Below are 12,839 nucleotides of genomic sequence, written 5' to 3'. Positions count from 1 at the left end.
GGAAAGGTACACATCTGTCAATATAAGGTCCCACAGTTGACAGTGCATGTCAGAGCAAAAACCAAGCCCTGAGGTTAAAGGAATTTTTCGTAGAGCTCCGAGACAGGATTGTGTCGAGGCACAGATCTGGGGAAGGGTACCAAAAAAATGTCTGCAGCATTGAAGGTCCCCAACAACAGAGTGGCCTCCATCATTCTTAAATGGAAGAAGTTTGGAACCACCAAGACTATTCCTAGAGATGGCCAAACTGAACAATCGGGGGAGAAGGGCCTTGGTTCTTGGTCACCTCCCTGACCAAGAACCCAATGGTCATTCTGCCAGGAGAGGGAGGAGGGAGTGAGAAGGGAGGGTTTACTGTCCTGGGGCTGTGGAGGGTTTACTGTCCCTGGGGCTGAGGGGGGGCTTACTGTCCTGGGGCTGTGGAGGGGCTTACTGTCCTGGGGCTGAGGGGGGCTTACTGTCCTGGGGCTGTGGAGGGCTTACTGTCCTGGGGCTGTGGAGGGCTTACTGTCCTGGGGCTGTGGAGGGTTTACTGTCCTGGGGCTGTGGAGGGGTTTACTGTCCTGGGGCTGTGGAGGGCTTAACTGTCCTGGGGCTGTGGAGGGCTTACTGTCCTGGGGCTGTGGAGGGCTTACTGTCCTGGGGCTGAGGGGGGCTTACTGTCCTGGGGCTGTGGAGGGCTTACTGTCCCTGGGGCTGTGGAGGGCTTACTGTCCCTGGGGCTGTGGAGGGCTTACTGTCCCTGGGGCTGTGGAGGGCTTACTGTCCTGGGGCTGTGGAGGGCTTACTGTCCTAGGGCTGTGGAGGGTTTACTGCCCTGGGGCTGTGGAGGGTTTACTGCCCTGGGGCTGTGGAGGGTTTACTGCCCTGGGGCTGTGGAGGGTTTACTGCCCTGGGGCTGTGGAGGGTTTACTGCCCTGGGGCTGTGGAGGGTTTACTGCCCTGGGGCTGTGGAGGGTTTACTGCCCTGGGGCTGTGGAGGGTTTACTGCCCTGGGGCTGTGGAGGGTTTACTGCCCTGGGGCTGTGGAGGGTTTACTGCCCTGGGGCTGTTGAGGGTTTACTGCCCTGGGGCTGTTGAGGGTTTACTGTCCTGGGGCTGTGGAGGGTTTACTGCCCTGGGGCTGTGGAGGGTTTACTGCCCTGGGGCTGTGGAGGGTTTACTGTCCTGGGGCTGAGGAGGGTTTACTGTCCTGGGGCTGAGGAGGGTTTACTGTCCTGGGGCTGTGGAGGGTTTACTGTCCTGGGGCTGTGGAGGGTTTACTGTCCTGGGGCTGTGGAGGGTTTACTGTCCTGGGGCTGTTGAGGTTTTACTGTCCTGGGGCTGTGGAGGGTTTACTGTCCTGGGGCTGTGGAGGGTTTACTGTCCTGGGGCTGTGGAGGGTTTACTGTCCTGGGGCTGTGGAGGGTTTACTGTCCTGGGGCTGTGGAGGGCTTACTGTCCTGGGGCTGAGGAGGGTTTACTGTCCTGGGGCTGAGGAGGGTTTACTGTCCTGGGGCTGAGGAGGGTTTATTGTCCTGGGGCTGAGGAGGGTTTATTGTCCTGGGGCTGAGGAGGGTTTACTGTCCTGGGGCTGTGGAGGGTTTACTGTCAGTTTAATGTTCTGTACACTGTATTGTTCAAGGTACACATTCCTGGTAGTAAACTCAGTGCAGACATGAAGACTAATGTAAATTATAGAAGAGACAGGACACATTTACCTGCTATTTCCCTTTAATTTACAGCTGTGTGTAATGGTGTCACAATAATGACACATTAAAGTGAAATGTATCTATAAACAACACTGAACGAGACCTACCATTTGAAAAGATAACTTTTCTCTCTTTAAAGAGTAAAAAAGGTTCTGCCTTCACAAAACTGAGGTAGAAGAGACCCAGGGAAATACAGAACATATCAGGTACATCATTTAAAATGTATTTGAACAACGAGTTGAAAAATGTTTGTGACCAAAAAAGGTATGACAAAGTGAAAACAGGACTTTACTGGCTCCCCCCCCCCCCCCCCCCACCCCCCATACAAAAAAAACCCAACTAGTTAATTTAAAAAAACATTACATTTTACAAACCTTCTGGCACAAAGAAGGAAAAAGGCACATTTCGAAAACATGACATGAAAGTACTGTAGAATTGATCATGGCGTCACATAGATGTCCGTAACTATTTCTGCTTCGTTTCTTTTAAGCCCCCGTTGTAATAAGCCCCCGTTGTAATAAGCCCCCGTTGTAATAAGCCCCCGTTGTAATAAGCCCCCGTTGTAATAAGCCCCCGTTGTAATAAGCCCCCGTTGTAATAAGCCCCCGTTGTAATAAGCCCCCGTTGTAATAAGCCCCCGTTGTAATAAGCCCCCGTTGTAATAAGCCCCCGTTGTAATAAGCCCCCGTTGTAATAAGCCCCCGTTGTAATAAGCACTGTTTTTTTTATACACATTAAACAAAACAAAACACTAAACTATCCACAAAGTAACAAAAATAAATAATCACACAGAGACTTCATAATAAACTGATTTGATAGTTGCATTGGGTTAGTTATCCCGTTTAGTAAAGAGTTAACTGCATGAAACAGAACTAGTTATGACTTAAACACCCCCCCCCCCCCCCCCCCTTCCATATTTGCTGGATTCCGTTTTGTACCTATTTAAAGAACCTAAAATGCACAGCTTCGAAAGCTTTTTGATTAATACATGTGGCAATGCATGAACAAAACTGTGGTTGAGTTTACGGAAGACATTTCTAAGCAGCATTCGACCCAATTTACAAATCATTTGGGGGAAAAAAAAAGTACAGGAACTACTTGGTTGGAGGGAACTTGTTCCACGTCATCTGCAAATCAGTCACACATCTCAAAACACCTGGATAAGTGTTCAACAAGTCAGAAATCACATAAGAGAGGAAAATCTTAACTTCCACAATGTCACATTGTCTTTTATTGGCATCGATGCATGACTATGTGAGAATTTGAGTGGAGGTTAAGATTCGCCCCGAAAGATTGGTTAATTTACGCAGTGTGGCTGCATTGTGCAGGCAGTCTGGAACACAGCCGTTGACAGCAGAGAGAACTGCCCAGTTAGGACGGCAAGGGTCTGACCCCTGAACCCTCTTCTACGTCCGCAGGGGGGTTGGCTGACTTGTGGAAAGATGTTTCCTTGAAGATGAACCAGCAGTTACCACCCCATAATATCAGATTGAGGAATCCAAAGATCTGCCGTAAGGGGGGGGGGGAAACAAAATCATTTTTCTTAGTCAGGAAGAGTTACATTTGCTACTATGCCTCATTATGAACCTTTCCCGTTGTGAGATTGAAAGAGGGTTCTACAAAAGAGAACTTCAAGTGAAGCAGGGTTCAATTCAATCAATTGAGGAAGTAAACTTTTTTTATTTTTTTTTAAAGCAGTTTCCTTGAATTGAAGGCGCAGATTATAACCAACGTACCACAGAGGAGTTGAGTCGCCCCATGTGAGGCACTGCTCCTGGCGTGCACTTGTTTCTGACGTCCTTGCAGGTGGCGATTAAGCCTACCAGGTTAGAGGGGCTGGTAGCCCACTTCACGTCCGTCAGGCCTTTACCCCAGGCAGAGGAGGACACCAGCCACAGGAAGGTGAAGGCTGCAGTCACCAGCAGGTCCTGTTGGAAGGATGGGAGACATGGTAAATTAAAAGTTCAATTACATTCAGGTTCAGGATGAAAGTTGGAACTTTAAAAAAAGAGAAACCCAACTAAACGGTTCCGTCAGAAAGTATTCACAACCCTTCATTTATTCCACATGTTGTTGTGTTACAACCCGAATTCAATAGATCAATGCAATACCGCAGAATGACAAAGTGAAAACATGTTGTAGAAACGCGAAAAAAAGAAAAAAATGGAAACAGAAATGTAATTATTTTATTTCAGTTTACTAAATTGTTTTTTTCATGATTCATTTTATAGCCTACTGGCAATGCCCCCAAAATTTGTTCTGTATGGTTCTGCCTGACAATAATGACTGAGGGCTGGCCACTAGCCTACTATAAACAGCCTTGCTCTAGAGGTGGTTTTAATAGCTGTAACAAACACGCCTGTTATACATACACACTACAGGATACAAGGGGCGGCAGGTAGCCTAGTGGTTAGAGCGTTGGACTCAGATCCAATCCCCGAGATGACAAGGTAAAAATAAATCATCTGTTGCCCCTGAACAAGGCAGTTAACCCACTGTTCCTAGGTAGTAACTGAAAATAAGACTTTGTTCTTAACTGACTTGCCTGGTTAAATAAATGTAAAATAAAAATGTCTAAAACACTTGTCAATCTCAACAAACACCACCTACAGACGGGTGTGAATGACTTGATACTGACAGATTTGCTGCAATGAAAGATGGCTGATAGTATTAAATTGTGTTGAGTATTACAGCCGTCTTTTAGTAATATACTGGTAGTATTTTATCAACATTTGTAGGAAGATGAAAACCGAGATTCTAAAGAGTAAAATGGGCTACCGTCTCTTCTCTAACGGCACAATGTGTCGGTGTTTCAAATGAATTCGAAATCCGTGCTACCGTCGCATATCCTTGAGTGGCCCAGCCAGAGCCCGGACTTGACCGCAAACAAAACATCTCTGGAGAGACCTGAAAATAGCTGTGCTGCAACGCTCCCCTTACAACCTGACAGAGCTTGAGAGAATCTGCAGAGAAGAACGGGAGAAACTCCCCAAATACAGGTGTGGCAAGCTTGTAGCGTCATACCCAAGAAGACTCAAGGCTGTAAATCGGTGCCAAAAGGTGCTTCAACAATGTACTGAGTAAAGGGTCTGAATACCTATGTAAATTTTACAATTTTTAATACATTTGCTAAAATGTTAAAAAAAAACAGTTTTGATTTGTCATTTTGATTGATGAGGAGAATTTTTTTTTTAATCAATTTTAGAATAAAACTGAACTAAATGAAGATAAAGAGGTCTGAATACTCTCTCGAATGCACTATAATAACCTCACTCTGTAACAGGTTAGTACTGCATTCCACAAAAATGTGTTATAAGGCTTATGATCTCCATTTTAATGCATCTGATTGTTTGGGACTTAAACTAGTGAATGAGACCTGGGTTAAATACACAATGTCAAAGACTTGAAAGTATTTGATGTGCGCTTGATTTAGCTTGGTTCCAGAGGACCCCCTCAGCCTCCCCAGTTCCAGAGGACCCCCTCAGCCTCCCCAGTTCCAGAGGACCCCCTCAGCCTCCCCAGTTCCAGAGGACCCCCTCAGCCTCCCCAGTTCCAGAGGACCCCCTCAGCCTCCCCAGTTCCAGAGGACCCCCTCAGCCTCCCCAGTTCCAGAGGACCCCCTCAGCCTCCCCAGTTCCAGAGGACCCCCTCAGCCTCCCCAGTTCCAGAGGACCCCTCAGCCTCCCCAGTTCCAGAGGACCCCTCACCCTCCCCAGTTCCAGAGGACCCCTCACCCTCCCCAGTTCCAGGTCTTCATTGACACACCCATTAAGTGCGCTTTCTCGGACCTCGTTTTAGACTCCACGGAGGTGGTGTTAGTCGAGGTGTGGTGTTACACTTCCTTGTAGTAAAACAAGGGTAGAACCAAAAGCATGAGTTTTTTAAAATTGTATAAGAATCAATGTGTGATCCAGATTGTTTGCAGAATATTTTTTTTAAAGTGCCGATATCAGGTGTCTTTAATTACACTCGAGTCGTTTAGTGTGTTTCATGCCACTCTTAACAAAAACAGTCGAGTGAAAATAGTTCTAGGAGGATTTTGCACAACACCATCTCACCACTACCACAGAGAGCATAAACACCATCTCACCACTACCACAGAGAGCATAAACACCATCTCACCACTACCACAGAGAGCATAAACACTCATCAACACCATCTCACCACTACCACAGAGAGCATAAACACCATCTCACCACTACCACAGAGAGCATAAACACTCATCAACACCATCTCACCACTACCACAGAGAGCATAAACACTCATCAACACCATCTCACCACTACCACAGAGAGCATAAACACTCATCAACTCCATCTCACCACTACCACAGAGAGCATAAACACTCATCAACACCATCTCACCACTACCACAGAGAGCATAAACACTCATCAACTCCATCTCACCTCTCATAAAGTTCACCATTCCAGTTTATTCACCTCAATGGGGCCAAGTTTACAGAATGTTTGCTTGTTCCCAAAGTCTCACACAGATTTCAAATGTCTTTAGCTACACACAACAAAATCTCTCAAGCTCTTTAGTGTTCAAGTCGTTCTATAGACGGGCTCAACACCTACCACCTTCAACTCACCACTACAACAACAACAAAAAAAGAGCATGAACAGAACAATTCCCAGTTAAAATCACCACAATGGGGCCGCGGCTGGTCTGCCTGTAGACGTGCTGGTAACCCAGGTAGATCACCAGGCTGGCGGTGCTGTAGAGGAAGGCAAACACCCCGATACAGACGTAGAACTCGGCTGAGGAGGAGTAGTCGCCGGTCAGATAGGTCTGGATAGTGCTGGAGTCGTTCTTACAGGAGGGGACAGTGAATGGATGAGCCATGAGTCTGTAGGGGTAGAGTGAGATAAGGTTACGAAGGGACGAACACGCACACACACACACAAACACACACACTTCTCAGGTCAGTCATAGTCGTACATAAATGCATGTTTTTGTTTTATGTTCTGCTTACCTGAACGGGTAGTTAAAGTCAGCAGTGATTTCTTGGCTTCTGCTTCCCTGGCACAGCACGTTGATGCTCGTAGCGCCGGCATAACCCGACGTTGTAGCGAAGGCAAATATGGAGAAGACCTGCAGAGAGACGAAAGCTCAAATAAGGACAGGACACAATCAACGTGAAAGAAGCAGATGACACACGACAGGACATAACTTTCTGAAATTACGTTCAGTCCAAAAACCTACAGAACGAAAGAAAAAAAAAACAGACCTTCAGGAGTCTCAACAGGACGTGACTGGGTTGGATAGGGGCACTAGGCGTTATTTTTTTAATGACTATGTCACCCCGTGGTAACTATAACGCCAGTTTGCCTTACAGGTTTAAAGCAGTCTGAAGGCGTTGTGACAGGAGTTGATAGGTCAGGTAACAGATCAGATAGAACTCCTGACAGAATGTGGAGCAAGACTGGATCATAGGGGCCTTCGAGTCATCGTGGATGAGTAACACACACACACTAGAATGACATCCTTCCTCACAGGAAGTGATTTTTATCACTTGAATATAGAATGAAAAAAAAACAGCCTTAGAGAAATCAACTGTGGTTGTAGAACTGTAGTGACGGTCTGGGTTTGATCCAAGGGTTAAATGTTTATGTAAACATTTATTTTTGCCCGCAACCAAAAAAAAAACAATCATGATTTATGTTCAGTTTAAAAGTTATTTTAGTTTGTTTTGGAGTCAAACATAGTTTCAGTATATTTTGTTTTTTCCAAACAGATTTGTACATTTTTTCCCCCCATTTGTTTTTCATTTGAGTTTTATAAGCTACTGGCAATGCCCCCAAAATCTGTTCTGTATGGTTCTGCCTGACAATAATGACTGAGGTCTGGCCACTAGCCTACTATAAACAGCCTTGCTCTAGAGGTGGTTTTAATAGCTGTAACAAACACGCCTGTTATACATACACACTACAGGATACAAGGGGCGGCAGGTAGCCTAGTGGTTAGAGCGTTGGACTCAGATCCAATCCCCGAGATGACAAGGTAAAAATAAATCCTCTGTTGCCCCTGAACAAGGCAGTTAACCCACTGTTCCTAGGTAGTAACTGAAAATAAGACTTTGTTCTTCACTGACTTGCCTGGTTAAATACATGTAAAATAAAATTGTCTAAAACACTTGACAATCTCAAGAAACACCACCTACAGACGGGTGTGAATGACTTGATACTGACAGATTTGCTGCAATGAAAGATGGCTGATAGTATTATATTGTGTTGAGTATTACAGCCGTCTGTTAGTAATATACTGGTAATAGAGGTCAACCGATTAATCGGAATGGCCGATTAATTAGGGCCGATTTTAAGTTGTCATAACAATCGGAAATCTGTATTTTTGGACACCGATTTTTTTATTTATTCACTTTTATTTAATCTTTATTTAACTAGGCAGGTCAGTCAAGAACATATTCTTATTTTCAATGGCGGCCTAGGAACTGTGGGTTAACTGCCCCGTTCAGGGGCAGAGCGACAGATTTTTACCTTGTCAGCTCGGGGGATCCAATCTTGCAACCTTACAGTTAACTAGTTCAACGCTCTAACCACCTGCCTCTCATTGCACTCCACGAGGAGACTGCCTGTTATGCGAATGCAGTAGAAGCCGAGGTAAGTTGCTAGCTAGCATTAAACTTATCTTATAAAAAAATAAATCTATCAATCGTAATCACTAGTTAACTACACATGGTTGATGATATTACTAGTTTATCTAGCGTGTCGTGCGTTGCTTATAATCGATGTGGTGCGTATCGTTGCTCCAATGTGTACCTAACCATAAATATCAATGCCTTTCTTAAAATCAACACACAGAAGTATATGTTTTTAAACCTGCATATTTAGCTCAAATAAATCGAGGTTAGCAGGCAATATTAACCAGGTGAAATTGTGTCAGTGTATATGCAATAGTTTGGGCCGCCTAATTTGCCAGGATTTTACGTAATTATGACATGACATTGAAGATTGTGCAATGTAACAGGAATATTTAGACTTATGGATGCCACCCGTTAGATAAAATACATAACGGTTAACTTTCTTACATGGCACATATTGCACTTTTACTTTCTTGCATTATTTAAACCAAATTGAACATGTTTCATTATTTATTTGAGGCTAAATTGATTTTATTGATGTATTATATTAAGTTAAAATAAGTGTTCATTCAGTATTGCTGTAATTGTCATTATTACAAATAAATAAATAAAAATTGTCCGATTAATCGGTATCGGCTTTTTTTGATCCTCCAATAAATCGGTATAATTGTTGAAAAATCATAATCGGTCGACCTCTAACTGGTAGTATTTTCTCAACATTACCAGTCAGATGAAAACGATAATCTAAAGAGGTATGTATGTATGTATGGTCTATAGTCTTTTGTAACTGCACAATGTGTTCCGTGTCACAACTCAGACAGGCAGTCATAACATGCTTCGCAAACTACAATGTAACAATCTCATAATTGCAACCATGTTTAATGTTCCGTTGACTACAACGAAGTTCTTACAATATAGGTTCAGGACGCCTAAATGATTACATTGTACTTACATGATGAATAGGTGAACTCTTACCATACCACCACTATGGGCATGCGCTGTACAGTGACAAGGTAGTTTCAACCAATTAGAAACTCATTCTGCCATACTAAGACCAGTGAAATGTAGGTTAAACTGACAAGAGTGAAGAGCAGAAACAAGCAAGTCGCAGCAATGAAGAACGCGAAGGGGTGGGGGATTTTCCCGCACAACACCAGCAACATGGTTTAAAAAGTCACCGGTTGCATAGGCCTAAATGATTTAGCTAAATAAAAACATATATTTGATACATTGAATTCCTCCCCATCCTAGGCCACATAATAACTAAGCGAAATTCGACTCGTCGATGTAACGTTACTTCACATCAACAGCGTTGAGCCTAATCGAGGCTATTTTTTGGTTAGACCAAAAGCCGTTTTGTTTTTTAAATAAAAACTTCATATTATGTGACGTGGGAGCGCCAGTCCGTCCACACGTCTCAACTCCGTCCGTGTAGAGTACATCTCCGGGTTGAGCTCTACTTGGTTACCTACATAATATCCTAATATGTAAAGAAGAACAACAAAAAACTCACTTACCCATTCAAGCACTCTAATAAATGCCAAGGGCTCTTTCAAGGCCCCCAGGTCAAGAGCAAATCCTGAAGTCAGAATTTTCTTTTGATATTCAGGGACGAAGAGGTAGACAACGTTTTTATTAGCTAAAACAAGGTGTTCGTTAGAGCTTCCGCATTCAACCACCACATGCATTGATTACCACGCAATATGTTTGCGGAATAGAAGTAGGTTGAACATTATATTTAGAAAACACATAAAAACGTATTTGACACGCTGTTGTTACCTGGGATATCCCGTCCATCGTACCACTATCCAAGTTTATTTATCGGACAGTATTAAACACTTAGACAATTACAAAATAATTTTCGAAATTTATGTCAAACTTTTTGTGTGTGTGTGTGTGAAAAGCGCTGCACACGTGATCACCGACGTTCTTAAAGTGACACGTTGTGAATGGATAGTCCGCCTTTCCGTCTTCAACTTCGTCTTCTTCTATGATATCATGGCGGTCCGCAAACAATCGTTTAAATGCACACCGCCACCTACTGTGTGGAAGGTTCGATCAATCGCGATCTGCCCGATTCTGTATTACCATGAAAATACAACTCTAAACCAAATAAATCCCTGACTTCTGCCACACCCCTCTCCCCAACCCCAGTAAACTGTATCTATATCATGCTGAAACACTCCACCCAGCATGTCAACAACCATTTCAACAGTAACATCTGTTAACCCCCCAATAAATGTTTTGCCATCTCCACAATAACCTTCAACCTGGCAATTCTGCTTTCCACAACCCAAGTCGTATTTTTTTATTTTTTTTATTAACAAATATCAGCAAACAAAAGAGGAATAGTCACATGCAAACAAGCATACATACAAACTATTTATATTGCCAGGAATCCTAAACAAACAAATCATATTCATTAATAATACAAGTTTTAATTGCCTTTTTGTTTTTCAGTTTAGTTAAAGTATTGCCACATTGTACCCAAGTCGTATTGATAGCCTTACTAATAAAAGCTATGAAGTGAACTTTATTCATTATCAAAAGTGTCCTTTGACACCACACATTACTGCACCTGTACATAGCCCACCTATAATTTAGCCCAAACAACTACCTCTTTCCCTACTGTATTTTATTTATTTATTTATTTTGCTCCTTTGCACCCCATTATTTGTATTTCTACTTTGCACATTCTCCCATTGCAAATCTACCATTCCAGTGTTTTACTTGCTATATTGTATTTACTTTGCCACCATGGCCTTTTTTGCCTTTACCTCCCTTATCTCACCTCATTTGCTCACATCGTATATAGACTTGTTTATACTGTATTATTGACTGTATGTTTGTTTTACTCCATGTGTAACTCTGTGTCGTTGTATGTGTCGAACTGCTTTGCTTTATCTTGGCCAGGTCGCAATTGTAAATGAGAACTTGTTCTCAACTTGCCTACCTGGTTAAATAAAGGTGAAAAAAAAAACATTCATGAACAAGATTTCTGAACAGGCCTTGAAACCATGACAGGACCATCAGAAACATCAGCCCTGACAGCAGGTCCACTTACTACAGGTACATCCATGTCAGCTCCATCAGCAGGTCCACTTACTACAGGTACATCCATGTCAGCTCCATCAGCAGGTCTACTTACTACAGATACATCCATGTCAGCTCCATCAGTCTGACAGCAGGTCCACTTACTACAGGTACATCCATGTCAGCTCCATCAGCCCCGACAGCAGGTCCACTTACTACAGATACATACATGTCAGCTCCATCAGTAGGTCTACTTACTACAGGTGCATCCATGTCAGCTCCATGAGTAGGTCCACTTACTACAGGTACATCCATGTCAGCTCCATCAGTCTGACAGTAGGTCCACTTACTACAGCTCCATCAGTCTGCACTGTAGTTCTACCAATCTGTTTTATGGCCTCTGAGTATGATACATCATGACTGATCCTTTATCTCTGAGCCTCTCTGGCCTCTCTCTGTACCTGTCATCCACCAAATGCTGCACTGTGTTCTCCCCCCCCCCCCCCTCAATTACAGCACTTAACCTTCACATTGCTTCCACATTCACCATAATCATGTTCTCCTCCTACAACACTTAACCTTCACATTGCTTCCACATTCACCATAATCATGTTCTCCTCCTACAGCACTTAACCTTCACATTGCTTCCACATTCACCATAATCATGTTCTCCCCACATTGCTTCCACATTCACCATAATCATGTTCTCCTCCACACTTGACACATCTTTTCTTTCCTTTACACTGAGCAGCTACATGTCCCATTCTTTGGGGCAGTTAATACACCATACTGCATATGGAAAAAAAATGATCTAAAATTGAAACTAAGGATTTTTTTATTATTTAACCTTTAAGAACAAATTCTTATTTACAATGACAGCCAAGCTAGTTCTCTATTGGCCAGTCTGTCCAACCCCGGACAAATTGTGCGGCTCCCTATGGGACTCCCAATCACGGCCGAGGGAGTGATACAGCCTGGATTCGAACCAGGGACTGTAGTGACGCTGCTTGCGCTAAGATGCAGTGCCTTAGAGCGCTGTGCCACTCGGGGAGCCCCGATCTGAACTTTTCCAGACAAGACTTTCTCAAACCTCAGCATCACAGATTAGCTTTCCCTTCTTCGACTCTCTTTCCTACTGATCAACCTTTTCGGCCTCAATCACTCTGCCTCGCTTCACATGTTCTTTAATATCATCTGTGGACATAGATAATGGGACACCAGTGATGACTCCCCTCAATCTAGCATAAGCACCAGGGACATGGTTTTTAATCTTCTTCCCATTAAGCTTTTCCATTTTAAAAATCTTCTCTTACTGAGCCTGGCTGCCACACAATATTAACAATCTACCATTTCCAATGAACCAAGCTAATTTCACTTCACCTACCTCTTTCTCTATGGTATGAGTTAGTCTGATAGGGTGTAAGTGAGGCCCTGTGGTCTCATCAAACACTATCACCACTTTCCACTCCAACACATCACCACTCCTGCTTCCTACCTTGGCCCTCTTTATGCTT

General features: G+C 43.5%; 1 protein-coding gene across 2 annotated transcripts; it reads right to left on the bottom strand.

Annotated features, from left to right (window-relative positions):
• Positions 1-1,695: 1,695 nt before the first annotated feature.
• sypl2b (synaptophysin-like 2b) lies at positions 1,696-10,291 on the bottom strand. 2 transcript variants are annotated; one of them, XM_021567151.3, is made up of 6 exons: positions 10,072-10,291; positions 9,810-9,887; positions 6,667-6,785; positions 6,339-6,540; positions 3,428-3,619; positions 1,696-3,197 (listed from the first exon to the last, which is right to left on the bottom strand). In XM_021567151.3, exons 1-6 carry the CDS (start codon positions 10,087-10,089, stop codon positions 3,063-3,065), a joined length of 744 nt encoding a protein of 247 aa, XP_021422826.3. In that variant the 5' UTR covers positions 10,090-10,291; the 3' UTR covers positions 1,696-3,062. The 2 variants fall into 2 exon arrangements, with proteins under 2 accessions (XP_021422826.3, XP_090060064.1); XM_090203938.1 differs by lacking the exon at positions 9,810-9,887 and having other exon boundaries at positions 10,072-10,219.
• Positions 10,292-12,839: the final 2,548 nt, after the last annotated feature.

This window comes from Oncorhynchus mykiss, chromosome 16 (genome assembly GCF_057628025.1).
Source record: "Oncorhynchus mykiss isolate SJ-2025 chromosome 16, ASM5762802v1, whole genome shotgun sequence".
NCBI lineage: Eukaryota > Metazoa > Chordata > Actinopteri > Salmoniformes > Salmonidae > Oncorhynchus > Oncorhynchus mykiss.
This window is presented reverse-complemented; position numbering and strand designations above follow the sequence as displayed.

Coding starts and splice junctions, on each gene's coding strand:
- sypl2b (XM_021567151.3), bottom strand. Junction 6,541..6,666: donor GACTTTAACTACCCGTTCAG/GTAAGCAGAACA, acceptor CTACCCCTACAG/ACTCATGGCTCATCCATTCA. Junction 3,620..6,338: donor CCAGCCGCGGCCCCATTGTG/GTGATTTTAACT, acceptor TCCTTCCAACAG/GACCTGCTGGTGACTGCAGC.